We start from the raw sequence: 24,864 nt of genomic DNA, 5'->3' as shown, positions 1-24,864 counted from the left end.
AATACACACATTGATTTTCTTCTTAAAAGGCTGGGATAGGGTTGCCAGCCTCCAGGTGAGACGTCTTACTTTGCCGTCCATGCATACAAGGAAGGTACACTCCTTCATATATTGAATGAATTGTGCACGGAAGGACTAAGAGCTTGAAAAAGTTTCATATGAAATGGAATTATACCGGATTTCCATTGCACTACGTCTTGTCTCGGTTGCCTGAATGTTGCAATTTATATGTATGGACTTGGAATGAACTGAGCAATTTTGCCTAAGGTTTATCATTGTGTAACGCCTTTGTGCCGTTATATTAAGTCTATTTTAGACTATTTGTAAATTTCCTGTTTGCTCAACTGAGGTTGTGTTAGTGAGAAATTATTCCCAATATATTTTTCCTAAACAGCAATTGTGCATTGTAGTTACCTTACTGTGGGTTTGTTTTTGCTGGTGCTTGCACTTTGAATTCAAACCTCCAGGTGGTAGCTGGAGATCTTTTGGGAGTACACCTGATCTCCAGGTGATAGAAATCAGTTCACCTGGAGAAAATGGTTGCTTTGGAAGGTGGACTCCATGGCATTATACCCCACTGAAGTCCCTCCAGGTATTTCCTAAGCTAGAGCTGGAACCCTAGGCTGGAATCAGTAGTTTTGGGGAACCTGGAGGATCTTCCTGAGCCTCACTGCCACTGTTTGGGAGTGTGTCAACACTATAGGACAGAATTCTTCAGGAAAGCCTTAGAACACAGCTTATGCATCTGTTGTACGCTCTGTTGGGGGGGGGGTCGCATAGTTTAGTTTAATAGATTTATATCCCACCCTCCCCTGGCAGAGATGGGCTCAGGGCGGCTTCACGCATAATAAATATACAACATGATTAACTTTAAAATATTAAAACATAATTTAAAATCCTTGTCTTATTTCTGATGATTTCTAGATGGCATCCACAGTTATGTAATCTTTTTTCTGTAGGTTGAACTGATCTTAATGTGTAAAATAGGTCCAAGATGATAATAGGGTGACCGACAGCAGCTGAAAAGTCACAGGCCCATGGGTAAAAATGAAGGAAACCAGGGACAGGAAGGAATCAAAGAAAAGCAAGGGAGGGAAAAGGAAAGGGAGGGAAGGAAGGAAGAAGGGAAGGGAAGGGAAGGGAAGGGGAAGGAAAAGCAAAACAGGAAACAGGAGGCCAGCTGATATGCATGGCCATTGCTGTCCTCAACCATATTCCTGGTGGAACTTCTCCGTCTTACAAGCCCTGCGGAACTGGACTAAGTCCCACAGAGCGTGGGTCTCACTAGACAGAGACTTCCACTAGGCTGGGGACAGGGCAGAAAAAGGCCCTGGCCCCAGCCTAGTGTAACTCTCTGTCTAGTGAGACCCACACTCTGTGGGACTTAGCAGCTCCATGCCCCCACAGGCACCTTCAAGCCTGGCTGCAGCAGCTGCAGTGTCTGGGAGCTGCTCTGAGCAGGCTGGGCCTGCTGTGGCTGTGCATGCACAGACAACAGTCTTTTATTTTGGGGGGTGGATTTAAACCCTTTTTTAAAAAAAGTTTTCAGATATTTGAAATTTCTGTAAACCTGGGAGGGGGTCCCCCATGTTTCCAGAACTATGCTTACAGTCAATGTGGTCGTGATCCATGATGTAGATATCTGCAGACTGGGCCATACTGACTATTAGAATATAAGATGAATTAATATTATTTTCCAGCTTCTGAATGCAAACCATCTATTTTATTACATTTCTGATCTTGTGAGCAAAGCATAATGTCTTATTTGTATTTAGGACAGAAGTACAAGGCGATAATTTTCTGGCAGTATAGAGTTTAATGTTGTTGAATGAATTCAAGGGTTAACAATGTCCTGCACAATTAAACTAAATTGGACACAGAGAAGTAATTTGTGAGGCTATATTTATAAAACCATCAATTAAAATATAAGAAAGCATTAGTCAGCATACAATGCCAATTCCTTCCAGAAACTCAGAATCAAATCTATTAATATGACATTTATCGACCCATTTTCTGTGTAATGCAATAAAGTTAATTTACTGAACTCTTGTACATTTGATAACTTAAATTGCTTTTTATGCAGATGACACTGACTTACCATGTCTTCATTTGTGCCTTTCACTTTGTATGTTGCCCATAATTTCCCATCATTGCTATATGCAATTTTGTAGGATTTTATATATTCTGGACTTCCAATTCTCTTAGCACCTTGGGTTATAACTCCGGTGATTCTCATCTTCCTTTGCAGGTTTATCTGAAAGACATCAGTGACCACCAATGGGAAATGGTTCTTATTACAATACTTATTTCGTTTGGGTTTATACAATGCATTCTGTGGCCTTTCTTGTAACTGCTTATGTCCAGGGCTTAATTTTCACTACAGCTGGAATATATAAGACTGGATATAAATTCATTTGAGAAAGTATCATATGGTATGTCTTCTAGACGCTGATATATGGAAGAATATAAAATAGAATGTATTTTACAGGTAGACTCCAAATTGCAAAGCATACTTTATCCTGTAGCTAGTGACATGCATGTCTAGAAACTATATAATGCAATTTCAGTGTTGTGCTTGCTGGTATAAGCCCTGGAAATGGAATACAGTTTTACACCCAGGAACAAAAATCTAATATATATAAATAGCAGGAAGCTGCTTGAGAGATGACAGCCAGTGCTGGGCCCAATTGCCCAAAGTCATCCTTGTCCCCCACCCCCACTCAAACTGAGGCACAAATGATGTCCCAGCTCAAGGATAGAGCTATACTTCTCTGAATAATGCAAGCTGGCTAGAAAAAATACATGTCTGTGCAAATCAGTATAGTTATTGCCCTGTTTTTTTTACAGAAGGAATTGTATGTATTTTTGGATGTATGTTTAGGATGTATGTATGTTTAGAATTGTATGTATGTTAAGGTGAAGTAACTCCTAACAGTAATCCATCTTAGACTGCATTTTTAAAGATGTTATCAGATTTTTATTAGATGTCTTCTGCTATTTGATCGCACTGTTTTATACCGTGTAATGCACCTTGATTCTCCAAAGGCAAGCAATAAATAAATGTAAACTTCAGTGGGCAGATTAGAAAGTAAGCTACTTTTCAACTTTGTGGAGAATTCCGCTGGTTACGGAAGCAAACATTTGCACTGGGTTTCAAAGAAATAATTTTAATTCCATTTAAACCCATGTATCTCTTGATATAAAAATGTGTGGATCTCCCTGATTCTTTCACTGATGATAGTTTCAGAGGGTAGCCATGTGGTTCAGCAGTAGAACAGCTAGATTCGAGTCCAGCAGCACCTTAGAGACCAACAAGATTTTCTGGGTATAAGCTTTTGAGAGTCAAATCTCCTTTTCTTCACATACAAAGAGGTCATCCAGCAGGCTTCGTATGGAGGAGTGGGGAATCGAACCCGGCTCTCCAGATTAGCATCCATCATTCTTAGTCACTACAGCATGCTGACTCTCGTGACTACAAAAGAACATGACTATTCTTTTATTATGCAGAACAGACAGATCCACAGTAGTCAACATGCACTTTTACAGTTTGCTTTGCTCATTCACAGAGATGTGCCACTTTTCTAATCTTTTAGAAAAAGCAAAAACACCAGAGGAACATCACAGTCCTGCTTTTTTACTTCAGAGCTTCATGGAAGAACCTCCAGAACTACTCTCTGTGCTTAGACAATTCGCGTTTTTTTAATATATAGTACATAGTACATATATAAAACACATATCTAATAAGAAATTAGGGCTCCTCAATAATTCTTTCAATCAGTCAGATCATTTGCACTGTAGTTTGGAGCAACTATTCTGTACCAGAGAAGGAATACATAGCCTTCTCTTACACTACTAAACAATTTAAGCTTGTCATTTGCTATTCCAATAAACTGCTTTCTGCCCCTATCCACATGACAAGTGTACATTTCAAATTCATCAGCATACAAAAGTTGAGTTTGATTTGTGGTCACTCAGAAAGAATACATTAGATGATTGCTTATTTAAAAATGGCATAATTGTTCAAAAGTTCCCTGCCAGCTCTTTTGACTTCCAAGAACAAATTAACCTAAATTTACAATGTGAAGAAAGAAAAGAACGGAGAAAATTCTAACCATGTCTTTTTCAATATGGATTTCTAAATGACTAATATATTTCCAGCTGTGTTTGCAGTTCAGATGCAATTTATGCTGCTTGTTTTCCTTCTGGTTCCAGTGTAATTGGGGTGGGTGTGGGGGACTGCTCTGCACAAAAATGACTTACAAGATAAAATGCAAAAGAATTAAATAAGATTTTAATCAGTTTCCCAAAGCTAAATATAGTAACACTTTCTATACAGCATTTACAATTAAAATGCTGTTAAAAGTCATTTCCTCTTCTGAATTTACTGTCCAAAAAGACGGTGGGAGTGGGACAGAATCAATATTAGAAAAAAAAATACTGATTTCCATCCCCCCTTTAAAAAAAGTGTATTTTAAAAGATTATTAATAGTGCCACCCTGATCCCTTTTAAAAACCACATATTTAGAAAGGTGTAACTCTGCTAAAAAGGACACTGTTAACCATCACTGTAAGTGAATACATTGTTTGTTATGATATTCTTCTTTTTTTATCTACAACCTTGACAGGAAGTGCAATACCAAGGTGGGGGTAGTTGCACCGTGGCTGGGGACAGCACAGCCATGGCACATTTGAGCTGCCTCTGGACAGGTTGCTGCGCCGCGGCCAGCAAGCGGACAAGAAATGCTCCCCCAACCCTCATGAAGATGCTCTATGCAGTTCAATGGGCTGGGCCACCATATTCACAGGTGTACGTTTGCACTGTCAAAAGTGGGCATTCTCGGGGCGAAACAGCCCAGGAAGCTGACTAATGTCAGCCCTCAACCCGGGAATTCCCCCTTTCTCACAGGCGCAAGCCCTTGGAGGTACACCGCCGCTGCAGCTGCACCAGTGCCCAAGTGTGGCATTGCTATGCCACTCCCCAGTGCTAAATGCCCATTTTGCCAGCACAAGTGGCATTTATACTGGTGCCAGGGTCATGCTGCCTCCTTAGGATTGCACCATAAGACTATATATAGCTCACATGGACTTCGTATGGACTCCCAGTTTTAACTGATGCATGCATTTCCGTGACTTTTGGATTGCTGTTAATATTTTCATTCTTTAGATTTATCCCTGCTTTAAAGTAACAGAAGATCAACCCTGAGTTTCATACTATAAGTTTAGAGAGAAAACAAGAAAAGGAATACTGCAGGAAACCCTCTCTCCTTTTCTTATATATTAAAAACCTGGCTAAATTCAAGTATATAACACCTTTATTTAAGCCAATTCAGTTCCCTTGAAAGTGACATTAGGCATATAATTTCCCACTCGAGTTTTTCCTGGGCTTGTGCTGTTGAAATAAATGGAGCTTGTGCAAATAAATGATCTTGTTCAACGAATCTGTTGCCTTCTGACTGCTTTCGAATTAAAATTAACTATAGATAAGTTTTCTGTTTTAAAGGTAAGATGTCCCCAGTGAGAACTAGTCCTTCCATTGTTAAGGAATTTACCAAAAAAAATCAGTACTTCAGTGCTGTCCTGAGGAAACTCCTTCAGAATTTTTTTTTTAAATTCTAGCATCAGCTTTGGTAGACTAGTGCCTACTGTGTCAGGTGCATGAAATTAGTCTTCATTATGCAAACAAATGTATACAAGGTTACGAAGAGGAAAACGTTGTGAGCAGCAGAGTCAAACAGCAGTAACATGTAGGGAAAACCGGAAGAGGTTTAATGATGTAAAATGAAAATGTAACCATCAAACATACAGAAACCATTCACAGTAGCAGGAATTTGTGATAACATAGGAAGACAGATTGAAAATTCAGCATCTGAGAATCCCAAGGACAGCATCGATTTATCATGCAATCACCAGGGATTCTGAGCTCCTGCCTCAAATTTTACCACTCCGTCTACTCTGTTTGCAAAAGTGAAGGACTTTCTGGAAGAGCCTCCAGTACCACACAGGGAAAGTACTTTAGAAGTTGAGTTATTTCTGGGCATAGTGGAAGCAAACACTTCTACAGCAGTCAGCTAGTCTTGAACTAGATTTGCAAAAGGGAACTGCTCTTCCTGTTTCAGCCAGCTTCAGTAAGATATTCCCTGTGCCTTGCTGTGTCTGAATTTAAGCCACAAAGCAGCTGCTAGCAGTCTCACAGTTTAATGGAGATGACATTCTGAAGACTAGAACAATTAAGAAGCATTCAGCTTCTGATCATTTTGTAGAGTAGGAAAAAACAACAATGATAGGCCTATTCATAATAATCAGAGCAACCAAGTTCATAATACCAAATAAACTTACATCAGTGACAAATGGAGTATATATCATTCACATGTTGCATAATATACCTTTCATAACACAGCTACGTGATGATAATTTCTGTGGTGAAGAGGAACCTCGTAAAATGAAACACATATGATGAGACTGTGAATAACTGGCTAGACAACATGCTCAGACAGAAAATACATCCTGTGAAATTATGCTGTCTTCTCATTCCATTTATATGGACATTTGCTTTGTGCTCTGATGTAGTTACAGCAGCATTATCTTATGGGTTTATGTTAGTGTGTTACTGGTTCTTTCTGATCTCAGTAGGATATCCTTCTGCAATATAGCAGGCACATTTGTAAGGTGATTCTTTTGTAGCCAGCTCCATAGTATCTGTAATATTGTCACGGCATGGGCGAATCATTTCCACTTCTGTTCCCATCCCCGATTTTCTGCTTTGGTGCAATGTGAGTTTGCAAGAGTATGCATGTGTGGTCTAGACCATGTGGTAACAGTAACATGGAGCAGGGAAATGGCAAACTTGTAATATATACAAATAAAATCACTAATTGCACTGGCCAAGATGTATCTGTTGTGCAAATGTTGGGGAGGGGTACCATCTGCTCAGTGAACTGATAACTTTATAGTGAATAAGGAGTCTTGTGGAAATGGAAAACAGAAGTGAGTGCTCTTCCATCTCTCCAGGAAATTTATATTCTATATTTATTTACTTCATTCCCCCTCCCCCCGCCTCTCTTACCTATGGGGAAGCAAAGCAGCTTCCATCATTCCCCTCACCTCCATTTTATCCTCACAACCACCCCATGAGATTGGCTAGGATGACAGCATGTGACAGGACCAAGGTCACCTAGTGAGTTTTTATGGCTGAGTGGGGATAACAAACCTTGGGTGTACTAGATCCTCGTTCGACACTCTAACCACTACACGACACTGTCTGCTTATCTCATCCTGCCATTTCCTGGACTTTAAGAATCAGATCATTCCACTTTTAACTATCAAAGGAAGTAGTAAACAATAATGAATACTCAAAATATATCTTCTTCAAAAGTTTGGTTTAAATTCTCTTGGATGATTCCAGCCTTTCTAGTCTCATACAGCTGGCACAGAAAAAAATATTTTAGGTGAAATCAACGGCTACCACAAATGGCCCCAGTTTATAAACCCCTTGGATCATGTCTCCACTTTCCTCTTATCACTGGCACAAACAAAGCAAAATATCTCAGTGGCCATCTTAATTTAAAAACTACGGCAATAATCCTATCAACGCTCACCTGAGAGCAAGTCCCACTGAACTCATAGAGATAAGCAAGACAACTGTACAAGCCATGTGGAATCAATCACAGGGCAAAGATAAAACGGGAGGGATTTTTTCCCCTATAGCTCAATAGGGATTAAAACCTGACTACAGTGAGAAAGGCATTTTTACTTCCTCCTCTCATCATTATGTACTTGATGCAGATGCCAGCTTTGACTGGCTAGCCAGCTGCCGCCTTTCCTGGGAAGAAAAGTGCTGGTCACTGTAGTACATACCCTGGTTATATGTAGATTAGATTACTGCAGTGCACTCTGTTGGGGGCTACCCTTGAAAAGTGTTCAGAAACTTCAACTGGGGCAGGCATTTGCCTGAAATAAAACTCTTTAAGAGTAAAGTAATGTTTAGTATATTATTAGGAATAAAGTAACTCATACTATCCTTTCATTCAACATAATTAAGCTGGTAATCAATAATTTGTAAATTAAATGAAATTTAAATGGCTGCAGAATTCTGTACAACAGGAAACTGATTATGGGCTTTGTACTGAGGCTGATGTCTAAACAAGCCAGTAACTGAATAATTCATATCTTTCAGTTAATAGAATTCATAACAACTACCTCAGGGACTAAAATAATAACTTAATAATAAGAAGAAACAAACCAAGCAAGTTTTCATTCTGTCTAATTCTGTAAACTCTCTGAGGCATAAAGTGATGTTTCCCAGGAAAAAAAATTAAAAAGGAAAGAAGAACTGAATTGCTGGGGAAGAGGATAATCCACCTATTTTTATACTTATGCAGAATATAATACATAGCCCCACAACTAGACACACATGAAATTAGTTTGTCTCAGTTGGAGATGTACATCTCTGTTTGTGAGCGTTGTGGCTTGTGAAGGAAGGAAGGATGTACATTTCTCTGGCATTCTTTAGGTAAACACGTAAGAGTCCCAATGCAGAGTATTTAGGGAATTCACTGAATGTGCGGGTGGAGGTTAGGATCACATTAGTTGGCTCCGCCCTAATCTACATGCATTCCATAGGTTCTGTGAGCAAATCCTACACACATACAAGCTGTAGGTTATGTACATGCAATCTGGGACCCTGCAGACAGATCCATGCATATAAAGTACTTGTTCCTTTCTAAAGCTGAATCTTAGCTTGGTATTTAATGACACATGCTCTCTAGTTCATAAAACTATAATGTTTAGGGTCGCCAACCTCCAGGTGGTGGCTGGTGATCTCCCACTATTACAGTTGATCTCCAAGCAACAGAGATCAGTTCACTTGGAGAAAATGGCTACTTTAGAAAGTCCATTCTTATGGTATTATATTCCATTGAAGTCCCTCTCCTGCCCAAACCCCGTCATTCTCAGGCCCAAAATCTCCAGGTATTTCCTAATAATGTTCTTCCTGTGGTCAAGTGTGTGTGTGTGTGTGTGTGTGTATAATACAATATAATATCCCCAAATTTATTTATTTATTTATTTGGGGATATTATATTGTTTCAGAGGGTAGCTGTGTTGGTCTAAAGTAGAACAGGTAAATTCGAGTCCAGTAGCACCTTAGATACCACAAGATTTTCAGAGTATAAGCTTTCAAGAGTCAAAGCTCCCTTCATCAGATATTACATATTTGTTAACTGCTTCACAATCTGTGGCAAGAAACCCAAGGGAAACTCTACTTATACTTATTTGTAGTTTAGCATCTGACGATAACATTTTAAAAAGCAAAGTAAATGTCAACTTGCGTGTGCTCTGCTTGTTTTAAAGTAATGCAATAATTTGCATTCTTAGTTTTCTGTGTGTGTGCCACTGAGTAACAACCAACTCATGGAGACCCAATGAAGTTCTCCCTCATGGCATTTTTAAGGCAAGAGATGAGCACAGATGGATTGTTAGTAAGGTGTGTGGAGGGGATTCAGTATAACTAGGAAACTCCCTGGCTATGCCACAAAATACTGGTCCCCCCCCCCCAACATGGGTCAGCCCTCTATAGGGAGACAAAGGACTGCACAGGTGTGCAGTGAGATAGCATGATGGCAGACAACAGGTACGTTCACTTTGCATGGTTACTGTTAAATGAAAAGGAAATAAATGGCTTATGGCATGCTGTGAAGCATGCATCTCTCAGTCTTAGTTACCACCCAACTCCAGGAACATTTGAGCTGTTAGGGGACTGCACCAACTGAAGTTGAGCTGTTAGGGGACTGCACCAACTGAAGTTTCTAAACACTTCTCAGGACATCTATATGTAATAATCTATATGTACTGCTATCACCCCAAAATTGTGGAAATCTTTCCCAGGAGATTGGTGTTCCCCAATAGACCTTAAGAGCAAATGGAATACTTTCTGATGTTCAATGAATGTGACATTACTTTGAGTTTTATCTCCACAGTTGTACTATTGAGCTGTCTTACGGTTTTATGGAATTTGTCTCTTGCTGTAGTACTTCAAATTTCTGATTTGTTATATATTTTAAATTCTGATTTGTTAGTTGTGTGGAGGACACAAGTTGATATAAAGGCAACATACACAGGCAACAAATACATAAATAAATGATCATCTATTTTTGAAAATGTCATTTCTAGAAACAGAAATGTACTATCCAGTCAACTTTTCCATAAGGAAGGGGGTTACTACACAGTTACTGATTTACGAATGGCAATCAGTGTGGATGACTTCACTAACTGAAAGTTAATTCTCACTTCAAATTGAAAGACAGAATATGCATTGGGAGAAGTAAGACCACAGTGGCTGGCCTTATCCTTATCCTATGTGTGTTCAGTCTACTGTAAAAACAGATCCTAAGTATAATAGCATTGCCAACACCTGCTTGGGAAATACCTAGAGATTTGGGGAGGGGGGAGCCCGGGGAAGTGAGCCCCATGGGTCAGTAATGACTCGGTGCTTGCACAGGGGACCTTTACCTTTAGCCCGAGGTTGGCAGGGTTGGAGAAGGGGAGGGACCTCAGTGGGTATAATGCCATAGAATCCACCCTCCACATCAACCATTTGCTCCAGGGGAACTGATCTCTGTTGTCTGGAGATCAGTTGTAACTCTGGGAGACCTCTAGTCCCTACTGGAGGTTAGCAAACTGGAGGTTAGCAAACATACAAAATATAGACATGTAATCAGGAGCTCTACTTTTTGCTCAGTTTTCACAGCAAGCTGAAATGCATGCAGGTTGAGGGTAGACCCCGCTTCTGCTATCCAGCTGCCACACATTACACTCATTCAGTTTGTTATTCTCAATGATTCAATGGAATTAAAACTCCTGAAATCCAAACTGTGGCTCAACATGATTACCTTTTCTTCACTCTCAGTACTGCTGAATTCAGAGTAAAAATAAAAATAAAAATCCATCCTCAGTTTGTCTCATTATTGTTGTTGGATGCTTGTTGATTTCATGTACTTTCCCTTCTTCCTTAGAAGAAAAAATAGGCCAGTCTGCCAGTCAGGTCCATCTTCTGCCTGCTTGTTTGGAGGTTTATCTAGCCATTGTGCTTGCAAAAGCAATTTTGTGTATTTGTTATCTTTCTAAGGCACTCCAAAACTATTTTAAAACTTCCTCAAGGGTGAGCTACTCCAAGCAAGTCTGTCAGGAGAATTCTAGCATTGTGGCACTCAACAGACTCACTAGACAACTCTGTAGGAGCTACACAATTAGCAAAATGATATAACTGGAGTCCTTTCCGGACTAGACTATGTCAGTCTGCAAAAAAAAAATTCACCCCATGAAAACTGTTTAGAACTAGTACACCAGGAAGAACAAATTTATCAATCTCTTTTCCAGATATATTAGTTTACTATATGCAGAAAACTAGGGTTGGCTCAGTGGTAGAGCATCTGCTAGGCATGCAGAAGGTCCCAGGTTCAATCCCTGGCATCTCCATTAAAAGGATCAGCTTGTAGGTGATGTGAAAGACCTTTGCCCAAGACCCTGTAGAGCTGCTGCCAGTATGAGTTGACAGTACTGACTGTGATGGACCAATGGTCTGATTCAGCACAATGTGTCCTTGTGTCAAGCAATGCATTTGTCAACTCATTACCTACATTTGGAAATAGTACCATAAAGACTGTATGTGTATATATTATTGAACACACATAGTATCTCCATTAAGTCTAAAAACTATCTGGGTAGGGACAACATAATGGGAGAGGGTCAGCTACCATATAATAGATCTTGGAAACATCTCTTGGCATTTTTCATCAAAGTACAGCCATTTCTGGTCAGAGCACACTGGTTGTCATGAGAACAAATCTTGGGCAAGTCAAGCACTCTCAGCCTCACCTACCTCACAGGGTGTCTGTTGTGGGGAGGGGAAGGGGACTGTAAACCAGTTTGATTCTGCCTTAAGTGGTAGAGAAAGTCAACATATAAAAACCAGCTCTTCTTCTTCAACACTGTTATGCCCTAAACAATACATTAATTAAGTAATGGAAGGCTTCTTTGAGTTCAAAACAACCCCTCTGCACTGGAAGATGCCTGCTGAATGAGTCTGTGCTCTGGGTTTCCGTCTTTCCCATGCTCAATACAGTGAACAGTGAAGATGGGGGAGGAAGGGGACATCCTCTTAGGGAAGGACATTGTAAGTCTTTCATACCAAAACCACAATAACAAAAACAACAAAAGCTTTTCAGAAGCAAGACTGCGGTAGGACTCCAAATGTACTTGAGCAAAGAAAGTGGACTTTTGCTACCAAGAATTTAAGACTGCTCAGAACCATAGCCGTCATTCTTAGGTCACCAAATATATTTCAACTTGTTTTCTTTCCAGACTAAAGGGCATACAAGGGCACGCTGTATTATCTCCCGAGGTAGGGAGCATGTTTTCTTTGCTTCGTAAAGAATAAGTCACAAACAATGACGAAGGGAGGGACAGAGAGACTGCTGCTATTTTTCTCCAACAAGGATGGTATTAGTTATCAGTTCTGTCAGATGCTGGTGGCAACATTCCTCTTGACATTTCTTAGTTTTACATTCTTGTAGGTTTTTTAATGCAGCGCTGGAGAGACAAGCGGAAGAGGGGAAACTCTTCGTTTTATTTTTGTACGAGATGAAGATGAAAACTCCCACACAAATGAGAATGAAAAGCAGGCTTCACAATCAGCTTCTCTTACAAAGAGTTGCCACAAAAACTGTCAAAAGGAAAGTTAAGAATGTTCAAACTTCTGTTGGTGCAAAAAAAAAAAAAATATCCTGACAATTTATGGACTTTATCCAAAGCATAAAATCCCCCCCTTTTCTTCCATTTCTCAGTAAAGAATGTAAGACAATACATCTCATTAAAAATTGAAAGCACTTTCTTGGAATACGTTATATAGAGTATGCAGAGGGAAGAAGCAAACTTGATGAGTCTCAAGAGGAAGCCTGGCATTGTAATTAGGAGTTTTTGTTTTCCACACCTACTGGGTAAATATATATATATATATATATATATATATATATATATATATACACACACACATACATACACACACACACACACACACACACACACACACACCATACTGCTGATGCCCTGACTCAAATACGGTTCAGAATGGACAGTGCGAGCCACTTTAAGTGTCCCAAATTCACATACTAAACCTGAGAATTACAGTCCCTGAACATACCCAGTTTGGTACCATGAGAATGAAATTGGCTTAAAATTTCTGAGGGAGTTTCTGAGGGAACCAGTCCAGTTCTCTCTGAAGCAAACTTACTTTTGCAAGATATGTGGTGGGGAGGAATTACTAGAACCTGAAGAGGCCCTATAGCCATCAATCTTAAAGCAGTCCTAGCGTTTCCTTACAAGCATGGTTTCTGGCTCTGGGCTCGAGAGACTTGTAGCTTCCTGTGCTTCCAAGATCAATTCATTGGCTTAGAAGGCACTGAGAAACTACATCACCCTGTTATGTACTTAGCGCGGGAAACCAGGAGCGTGTAGAGCTCGGATTTCCCCAGGCTCCTAAATTGTATGTCCTTATTGGCTACCAGGGTTCAACCACCCAATCACGGACTTGGGGAGAGTGATATAGCAGGGGTCTCAGCACAGTTCTCCATTTCTGTTCTGCCTGTTCATAATAAAGCGTTTGTTGTTGGAACTCCGTTTCCGGTCTTGTGTATCGCCCACGCAACATAATACACCCCATGCATCCTGGCAAGAAATGACTCTTTCTGGACAAGCTCAGGAGCTCACAAAGCACCTCCTGTTTTTAACAAGCCCACCTACTGCCTGTTACCAATCTCCTTTTTACAATGATAACTTTAATTGAGGCAAGTGAGGAGAACTGTTAGTAGGACTACCAATCTCCAGGTACTAGCTGGAGATCTCCTGCTATTACAACTAATCTCCAGCCAATATAGATCAGTTCACCTGGAGAAAAATGGCCACTTTGGCAATTGGACTCTATGACATTGAAGTCCCTCCCTTCCTCAAACCCCGCCCTCCTCTGGCTCTGCCCCAAAAAGCTCCCAATGGTGGCGAAAAGGAACTTGGCAACCCTAACTGTTAGGGAGATTTGTTGGGTATTTCTCTGGGCTTGGATTTCCCAAAGTTTCTGGAAAAAAAGCTATGAAAGAGTCTAACCTTCTTCTGAGAAGTCTGTGAGAAAGCTAGTAGAAAATCCAGTTCAGTGTGAGGAAAGCATTGGAGGAAGGGGGAAGTAATAGCACTCTTAGGGGTATTCTTCACGGTGGATTTTGCTTCGGTTTCGAATCGGAGCAAATAATAAACTGATTTAAATAGCTTTTTCATGGCAGTGCAGATTCACCCCCCATCCCAATTTTTCACGGGAGAAACAGCGCACTTCTCTGCGCTGCTTATGTCTGCTGCCGCTCATGACTCACCGCTCCAAATCCGCCTAATCCCGCCCACTCTTCCCATGATCCTGTGTGTGTGTGTTTGGGGGGGGGCATCCTGAGAGCAGCAAATCCAAGCCAAAACTCCCGTCACCCTTCTGAAGAGGGGCAGCCAGTCTGCTCTGGGTCTCCCTCCAGCCGGTGCGATCCTATGTGTGTGTGTGGGGGGGGACCATGAGAGCAGCAAATCCAAGCCAAAACTCCCGTCACCCTTCTGAAGAGAGGCAGCCAGTCTGCTCTGGGTCTCCCTCCAGCCGGTGCGATCTTATGTGTGTGTGTGTTGGGGAGGGGCATCCTGAGAGCGGCAAATCCAAGCCAAAACTCCCATCACCCTTCTCAAGAGGGGCAGCCAGTCTGCTCTGGGTCTCCCTCCAGCCGGTGCGATCCTATGTGTGTGTGTGTTGGGGAGGGGCATCCTGAGAGCGGCAAATCCAAGCCAAAACCCCCATCACCCTTCTGAAGAGGGGCAGCCAGTCTGCTTTGGGTCTCCCTCCTGCCGGTGCGATGCTGTTAGAGTGGCAACTCCCCCAGCCAATCACCGTTCTTGGGGGAGGAGAAAGGAGACGTCCCGGGGAGCGAAGCAAACATTTCTTCATGGGCATCCGAGCAACAAAATGCTCTTTTACTGGAAAGTACGGCTCAGAAGTGGTTTGGATTGCCTCTCTTTTAAACTGGCTTATTTTGCTCAGTGGGGGAAAACACGGTTCTGCAGTGAATAACCAAAATTTGCCTCCGATGCAAAACAGCGTCGAAACAGCAGCAAATATCCATGAAGAATACCCCTTAGTTTGTTGACATAGATCTGGAAAGAATGAATGGCTCCATACTGTGTAGGTGATTCCTTCTTTCTGTTGCCTCTTGGGCTATGGAGCTTACTCATGGGTCTCATGCAACAAAGTTTTCTTTTTCTGCCAATTCCTTCTCTCCTTTAAAAAAAGCTATACTAGACAGTGCTGGAAGGCTTCCTTCAGCCCTAAGGCCAAATGCAAAACCAGAGTGCAGAGCTTTCAACTCCTCCATGTTGGTTTATATTCCTTACCTCTCGGAAAAAAATGCTTGCCAGATTCTGAAGCTGATGTCCCCAAAGGATCCAGCTTTCCTATTAAGCCCATTTGATGAACTGCTGGAAACAGCTGCAGAATTCTAACAGGGATGTTAACATGCTGATTGCGGAGTGTTTTGAAAGGGCTACATGTATCACAAAAAACAGAAAGATGTTATATTCACTAACAGATTTTGAATCTTTCAAGCTGTGGATGGTATTGAAGACTTCTAAATGTGATTAATGACCACAATTGAGGAACTAGTAATCTGCCACTCATGAAGACAAAACAGAGCGTAATGAAATGGCTGAGTTGATTGTTGGTAACTTGCTTAAAAGATCTTCCAACGGGTGCTTGAATGAATGCTAGGTGAGATCTGTGTGAGAGTTTTGAGATTTGGAGTTTGTATTTTCAAAAATGGATCACCTGGTGCATATTTATTGCTTATGATCAATAGGAAAGCTGTTTTTTCATTCTTTATACTTTTGATTATTTATTTTATGGTTATTCATTCTGAATATTTTGAGTTTTGAAATGGGGTGGCATCAACATGGATTTATCAGTAGCCATGTTTAAAAATCTCAATCAGAATTTTTTTTCTTAGTACCATAATACTCCATAAAGAAGACCCCCCCAAAACAATTGTTTTTAAAAATTGATACACCCTATTTTTAAAAAACAAATGTGGTAGCCCTCTCTATACACAAAGTACAACATTTACAAATCTGAAAAAAGGTAATATCCTAAGAAGCAATGTACAGTTTTGGAGGAAAACAGTGCATCTAACTGGGATGTACTGCTGGAGAGAAAAGTTGCTTTATAAACTGAACAACACCTTGTTTCTTGGGAAGTGGGACTTACTAAGCAAAAAAACAAACAAACAAAAAAAAAACTAATCTGGATACCAGCTCCCTAAACTGCTTTCTTCAAGGCACCTATGTCCCAATCATATTATGGCCTTCACAGCCAGACTATCCTAACCTCTCCATCTATGCTTACTTGTTTGGCTTTATCATTTATTTAAATACTATACAGTATAGGAAGAACAGAGCTAACTCCAAGCAGCCAATATATTACAGGCCATTTATGCAGGGTCAGTTTTGATGCTCACTCAAAGCTCTTTTTAAAAATGCGACCTTTAAAATTCCTATTCACGGCCCCGGTGCAAAAGGAGACATTCCACCCCCCTCACTTGCCTGCTCCTTCACTCCTTCATTTGCATAGCCATTGGCAATGGTAGTTTGCATAGCAAAGCCACATTTGTAATTTTTCATGGTTCCTTCAGTAAATGCTTTGGTGCGGGGCGGAGCAAATACAAAAGGTTGCGTTAAAGGGGCTCTTAAGAAATGAGAAGCAGGTATGCACCGGCTCCGCAGTCACTTCCTGAATGACGGTTCAGCGTGAAACCCCCCCCCCCAAATATGTGGGGCACTTCAGCCTGAAACGCGCTGCTAATTACCAAGCATAAATGGCCACAGTCTCCTTGGCAGTTGTACTTTATGATCCATCCACTGTAACTAATAAGCAAGCAACATACACAAAGTTTTCTGTAATTAGGATGAGCAGCCAAACATACGTAGACATTTTAAGGCAATATAATCCCAGGTAGCAGGGTAGCCAACCTCCAGATGGGATCTAGAGTTCTCCCAGAATTATAACTGATCTCTAGCAGATCAGTTCCCCTGGAGACAACTGCACCTTCAAAAGGTGGGCTCTACAGTCACACATCTCCACTCAACTCTTTCCCTTATCAAAGTCTGTCCTCCCTAGACCCTGACTCCAAAGCTTCAGGAATTTCCCAAGCTGGAGTTGGCAATGCTACCAGGTAGCATTTCATTTTTTTCTTGTTTACTAAAGAAAGTGTGTGTGTGTGTGTGTATGTATGTATGTGTGTGTGTGTGTGTGTGTGTGTGTGTGTGTGTGTGTGTGTGTATATATATATATATATATATATATATATATATATATTCGATATATAAATATATAACGATATATTTCGTTATCTTTATATATAACTGGGGATAGCTTACTTTTGAAATTTTATTTCTAAATGAAATTTGGGATTTTCCATCAAAGACATAATTGATATAATATTTATTTGGTCAGGACTGGGGAAGGGTTGGGAGCTGAGTCTTCTCTGCAGCTATGGTCAATAGAAAAATATCCCCCCCCCCCACGGAACAAGTAATCCTGTGTATGTCACCATACTGTTCCGATTCCCTGCCATCAGGATATGGATGTGTGGGTGCTCAAGAAACTGCAATGACTAGCAGATATATTGCTAGCTTACACAGAGAAAAGGAAAGGACAACATTGTGGGATCAATATGTGCTTTCCCACACTGGAACCTCAGGGACTCATGGATTTCTGCCTATGGCTTCCAGATCAATGTCTGCAGACAGGTTTAGCAAGTAAGCTTCTTTTGCATCCCACTATTTAGAAAGAAAATCTGTTCTGTTTTTCTCCATACAGCCCCTAACGGTCTCCCTATCCCATCTGGGTGGGAAAGAGTCTGTCAACGGTAAAAACCAAATTCAGAAATGCTCCTTAAAGCACCACAGATCCTCTCTTCTGTTCTTAGGTCACCGATGCAAAAGGCTGTTTTAAAGATGCTGTATCTGGTTTCTGAATGAGCTGATGGCCATACAGGAAGGCTGGCTTACAATTCCACTTTAGTTTTATGTATTACTTGTAAGGGGGGGGGAGGTGCTCTGCCTTATGAGCACTGATAACCTTCCAACCCCATTTCCCCACAGAATGAAACACATTTGGGACAGGTGCTTTTAAAATACATATTTTATCCTCCCTTCCCTTTGCATGTCTTTGGTAATCTTAATAAGCACCATATTTCAAAAGAAAGAATGGTGCTTCCCTGTATCTGCCTTCATGGAAACAGATTATACTTTGACATCTCCCCTGTTTGAAACCACCAGCTGTGCTGGCAGGGGAAGAAGGATAGGAGGGGGAACAACTGAATGAAAATCAGAGATAAAAAGTACATTGTCTAATCACAAAGAGGAAATGTAATCAGAAAATTATTAATTTATTTACAGCCAAATCCTGTCCCTGTTTATGTAGAAGTAAATTCCACTGTGTTTGGTTGCACTTTCTCCCTCAGAATTGCCTCCTTCCCCACATGCTTCTAGCCCAGCCTGGGGATTATGAACAGGGTTGCCAGCTTCTGGTTGGGAAATACCTGGAGATTTTGGGGGTGGAGTCTGAGGAGGGTGGGGTGGGGTTTGGGGTGGGACTTCAATGCCATAGAGTCAAATTGCCAAAGCAGCCATTTTATCCAGGGGAACTGATCTCTGTTGCCTGGAGATCAGTTGTAATAGTGGGAGATCTCTAGCCACCTCCTGGAGGTTGGCAACCCTAATTATGAAGGATTTGTTGCCTCAGTCCTATAAAGGAGGATAGTGAAGAGAGGCTAGGGTACAAAAGCATGCCATTGGAAAGCTGAAAGGACAGCAGGAAGACAGGAAGCTCCCTGCTCCTCTCCCACTTCTAGCCCAGTAGCAGCAGAAAATAGAATGGAAATTCCATATTTTGTTGAAAAAAATGTTCTGTATCTTGCAGGAAGGTTTTTGGTGGGATTTAACGTGTTGTAGTATGAGCCAGTATTCAGGGAAAGTAACTGGGGATCTGTTTTCTCCCACACTAGGAGAGGGATGTGATGGCATTCAAAATGAGGAAGTGCTCACATGAGAATGGTTATAATGCATATTAAATGGAGAAGGGACATTTCAGAGAGATAATTAGAGTGCTTTAAAATGCATGTGTGATTTCAGCCAAATTTCTTGCAGCAAGATCAGGCTGGACTTGGCAAATGATACTGTGACTATACTACACAGCAGGTTTTGATAGCTGGTATAGTGTAATCCATGATATCTGGTTGTTTATATGTGCTACAAAGCTGTGTACGTGATTCCATTACCAGAGACAAGACAATACATGTATCAGAGTGGTTATAATTACTACTTCTGACTATGGATGTACTTGATTGTCTACTCTCAAAAGAAGTTGTTAACACTGAAAATTCTGAAATCCAGCAATGATAGTAGTAGGAGGAACTGAATACAATTTTGGTACAGATTTGACAACTGTCTCCCATCATTCTGTCTAGCCCTGTATGTTCCCACATAGCACAGGACTTAGACAAGGGGCCAAATGCATTCAAGGTCTCTGTACTGCAGCAATGTAATCAGTATACTACTTACAGTACAATGACAGTGTAGTTTGGGTCTATACATATTGAGTTGGATCCAGCAATGTGCAAGAATAAAAATAAATCTACTTAGCATAGTTCTACTTGTGCAACATTGGTCATATATACAATGACATATGTGCATAAGAAATTATCCTCCCTCTCCCATACTGTATATAGGGGAATAATGTTGAGAATGATAAACTTGCTAGGATTACTTCCTGAAGCCCCGGAACTATTTGCACAGTCTCTTGCACAAGTAGAAACACTTGTGGGATACAGTATGTTTGAATTAGTGCAAGCTACTATTGTGGTCTTTTTCTTGTATTTCTGCTTGCTCAAGAGCTATAGAACAAATGGAAATTTTGCACTGGATCTAACCCATTGTTTTTTGTGGGTGCAACCCTATTCAATCTTACATCCATACGTGAGTGTCTATAGTGCTGGGGGGATGGCAAACACATGGGACAGGAAGGCATGAATTTTAGGTCCGTTGGGGAAAAAATCGGTAAAATTCGGATTTGTTGGCTATTTTTTTTCCAGGAAAACCCAAATGCCAAATTTCCTAGACCGGTAAAGGTGGGAATTCGGCTTTAAATTTGGGTTTCCCTAAAAATTCGGCCATTTAAACCCTATGGGGGCTTTTGGGGGCTTTCTGTGGTTCCTGGGGGACATGTTTTGCAGGTAGAGGCCCCAAAATTTCCTTAGAGAGGCTCAGGAATGGGCTGTAACTTTCACTATTGATTGCAATGGTGGCAGTTAAGAATGTCAAGTACCCAAACTGGAGGCCTCCTAACAGGCTCCATACAGCAGCAAACCACTTCAGAAGGTTGAAATTATTGTATAATTCTCCCAGATTTCAGCATAGTTCATTCATTCCCCTGTTCTGGCTATTTGTCAGGCCTGTATCTCAGTTGCTTTCGTTTCCTGGCGTTTTCTCACTGAGCAGACTCAAGAATTCAAGGACTGTTATGCATACCTAAATGCCTTTGAAGCTGTGCGAACCACAGCGCTGTTTGTGCTCTGTAATCTCTTGCGTTTTTTTCATGCTTTTATATTACCAAGTTCAAGCCAGCAAAAGCCATTGCTGTCACCTTTTCCTTTATGCTCTGTTAACCTATTTTGACCAGTAAAACCAGCTTCTTTGGACCTGACTGTCTCTGATGTGGTTTTGGTTCAAATTGGGCCAAGGGCTGACACTATTACTAATCAGGCCTAGGTCTTTGCCTTGGCAACACCCAAATTCCTTGTCCATAAACTTCTTCTGTTTTTTTCCAAGCCCTGACGCTTCCTAGCTCTGCCACCTCTTGTCTCCTTGTCTTCCTGCTTTTCAATTCTGTCAAGGTTTCCAGCAAGGCATGTCCCATACTACTGGTGCTTCTGCATCCCGTTGTCATGGTTGCCCATGCTCCAGAATGCTTTGTACACACCAGCACAGGTGCACTTTGGCATAGAGCTGAGACACAGAGCAGGCCACAAGGAATGATTACACATCAGTGTACAGTCCCACATTGATTTAATGGGATGCTGCCAACACACCCTACTACAAAGCCAAATATTGCACACTCAAATTAAAATGCAACAATGTTCATCCACAAATCCTTCCGTTGCTATATCTTTCTTGTCTTTGGGGAAATTTTATTTCCCTTAACTCGCATTAAAGTCACATTAGCAAGGTAAAATGGAAATGGGAGTGATAACAGTGCTGATTCATAGCTGGCAGTGCAAAAGAGCAAGCTTGTTTGCTACAATAGGCTAAATGACAAATTTGATCACATCTAACTAGTAGTTATTAAAATAAGGACGGTATAAAGAGACTATTTTTCACTCTCACTTAAAGCAGTATGCTCTGTGTTCTTAATGAAGCAGTAAGTGCTTAACACGAGTATTATTTTACTAATTCTGTAAATCCATACAAAATGATTTAAAGTTAGATATGACTCACTCTCTCTTTAATTTGCTTTTAATGTCATAGCCACTGACCCTTTAAATTGCAAACCAATTACAAGCATTGTAGTTCTATTACTAATTAAACTCAGGGAGTGTAAATTTAGAATGGCGATTTCAATTTTTAGTTCCCTTGAAGAATGCAAGAAAAATAAATTACAGATTTATGGGTGAGCGACATTTACCTGAGGGGTAAGCCAGACATGCTAAAGATCATAGATCTCTGGTACATTTCATGCAAATGCAGCCCTGATTTGGATTGGGGCTATGCAGGAAGGGGAGAGGGGTTTTCAGCACCCACAGAGTTTTGCCAACAGAAACCAGGCTTCCCATAGTGTTGCTACCTTCATAAATCTGTTGTTTTCTCACTTTAAAAATCTAATCAAAACAAGATTTCAGTTTTGATTAGCAAAACTGAGTGGAAGTTAAAAAGAGCAAGAGTCCAGTAGCACCTTCAAGACTAACAAAATTTCTGACAGTGTGTGAGCTTTCGTGAGTCAGAGTGGAAGTTGAATACTTACATCCCTTTTCCTCTTTCTAGATGACACTGATCTGCATTGCAACTGTGTGTGTAATCTACATTTGTAGACTGAAGGAGATCTGTGATCCTTGTTATGTCTTTTTTGGCTCTGAGAAAATGGGGGAGTGGGCTACACATTACAAATGACTTGACGGAGGAGCTTTGGCTCAGTGCATAAATCATCTGCTTGGCATGCAGAAGTTCCCGGATTCAATCCCTGGCATGTACAGTTAAAGGGGTCAGATACTTGGTTATACGTAAGACCTCTGCTTGAGACCCCAGAAAACCACTGCCAGTTAGACTAAATAATTCTGACCTTAATAAAACAGTGCTCTGATTCAGTATAAGGCAGCTTTATTAATTCATTTGAAGTTGTCAGAAAGCACTTGAAACTGTAATTTGATTAGTGACAAGCGATATCATATAAAATAAGGTTATTAATTAAGGGATACAGAAGAAAATATTTATAGGGGAACCTTGCTCATTGCTCATTATTTACACTTAAATCTTAAAAGTTCAATTGCAAGCAGGGCATGAAAGTTGCAGTCTACCCTAGTTGTTTACTACCACTGAACATCAGAGGTCACTGTTGGTTATCATGGTTGGACTTGATAGACTTGTCCTCTATAAATGAATCCAGTCCTTTAACTTGGTCAACAGTTTCCCCCAACCACATTAATGAATATCAGTTAGGGTGACCAAACTCCAGGTGGGGCCTGGAATTCTCCCGATGTTACAACTGATCTATATGGACTATAGAGATCAGTACCCCTGGAGAAAACAACAGATTTGGAGGGTTGACTCCATGACATCACAGTCTTCAGAGCTCTCCCCTTCCCAAACTCTTTCCTTCCTAAATATCTAGAAATTTCCCAAACCACAGGGCAATTTTAAATACTGAAATTAAAATTGATGCTGTTTTTTGCATTTACTTTAATGATATTGTTCATATGGCCAATTTGGCCCTGAACAATGTCACACTGAGATCAAAATTAAAAGGAAGAAAAAAGGAACTATCTAAATAGCCCATAAGGAAATTAGTATTTTTTAATCTTAATTGACTGGGAAAGAAATTTGGCGACTGCGATGCTAGATTTGTGTTAACTGCCTAGAAATGGCATTAAAATACTGTAAAAGAGACAAAGGAAGATAGGGAATTCACCAACTTAAAAAAGTGGGGTAAAATCATCTTGTTAAATAAAATAAATAATATACATTTGTAAACCGTTAGAATGTGCCCGTTAATATACATTTGTAAACCGTTAGAATGTAATACTTGAATACTTGTATTCAAGTATTACTAACATTCTTCAGCCTCTGCATCTTTCTCATAAAAAAAATAACAGTTTCCCACCGCCACCACTAGCAGTTCCTTTTTCTAAGCTAAGAAGAAGAAGAAAAAACTACTTCGGTCCAGGGAGTGGTGAAAACTCCATTGACAGAAAGGTGCTGACTGATCTGAAGGAGACGGTCATGAAATCCCTTCTGGAGAAGCCTTCCATCTGAACAATCTGAACCATTATCCTTCAGAAGCAAATAACTACTTCTTGGGGAAGGCTCTTGAACATATCATGGCTTGACAAATCCAGACATTTTTGAAGAAGACAAATCAGCTTGGACCCATTTTAAATTTCAATCTGACCTTACCTAATTTTGGAACTGAATATCTTTGCTGTCCAGATTGATTTCCTTTGCCAGGAAAGAGACAAGGAGACTGCAAGTCTGCTGATCCTTCTGGACTTTGCATATGTTTTCAGTGACAACAGCCAAGGTATCCTTACTGTTCAGCTGGCTGAGCTTGCTGTCATGCCCTGGCTGTCCCTTTCCTATCTGTCTGATCAGTATCAGAAAGTGTTGCTGGGCTGCTTGGCACTGTGGCACCTGTGCTATGGAATTCCACCAGTCCCTTCTTTCTCCTATGCAATTTATAATCTACATGAAAACACCCATACATTTAGAGTGAAATGCCATAAGTATGCTCACTTTATTTTGGTTTTTCAGCAGCACCTTAAGTTGTGAATTAGTGCCTGAGGCAGTGAAGAGCTGGATAAGGGCAAATAAATGAAATCCCTATCCAGATAAGACAGAGGTACTACTGGCTAATAATATAGCAAACCAAGAATTGCTGAGACTACCAGTCTGCAATGTATACATATTTTAATACATGAATTACAGTATGAGACTATTATGGTTTATTGAAAACAGGGTCCACATGAAACCACATAGGTAGATTTAGTTATACCTAATACATTTTGTATTTCTTAGAGGAGCCCTTGGGATACCTTTACCCCATTACCTTTCCTTTCCCTAGATTTAACAGCCATTGGCTATTAATCTGCCACTTCACACTGTAAAAAAGGGGGAATAAGATTTTTTTCTTGACACTATGAAGAGAAAAGTTTCCACATCTCTCATGCAATTCACCCATCTACTTGATAGCAGATAACATAGTATCTGCTTCTCAGAAAGTGTCATTAGCTTTTTTATCCAGGGAGTGATATACTTATTTCTTACCCCATTACCAATTGTAGAGATCCTAAGAAGGTCTACTTAGAAGTCAGTCCCATCTTATTTAATGGGGCGTACTCCCATTAAAGTGTTCTTAAGATTGCAATAATATATTTACTTAGCATTTTTTAGCAGAGTGACATAGATGTCATCTCTCTAAGGTACTGCCCCAACATCATAATGGGAAGTTTAAGGCCTACCCTTCCCTATTTGCTTTTA

General features: G+C 40.5%; 1 protein-coding gene across 1 annotated transcript in view; it reads right to left on the bottom strand.

The window, feature by feature from the left end:
- Positions 1 to 24,864, bottom strand: part of EDIL3 (EGF like repeats and discoidin domains 3) — a 294,133-nt gene that overhangs the window by 74,441 nt on the left and 194,828 nt on the right. Inside the window, exon 7 of the mRNA XM_056847986.1 lies at positions 2,099 to 2,254. Coding sequence (XP_056703964.1) covers positions 2,099 to 2,254 — 156 coding nt within the window. The remainder of the gene's footprint in view (positions 1 to 2,098; positions 2,255 to 24,864) is intronic.

This window comes from Euleptes europaea, chromosome 4 (assembly GCF_029931775.1).
Source record: "Euleptes europaea isolate rEulEur1 chromosome 4, rEulEur1.hap1, whole genome shotgun sequence".
Taxonomy (NCBI): domain Eukaryota; kingdom Metazoa; phylum Chordata; class Lepidosauria; order Squamata; family Sphaerodactylidae; genus Euleptes; species Euleptes europaea.
This window is presented reverse-complemented; position numbering and strand designations above follow the sequence as displayed.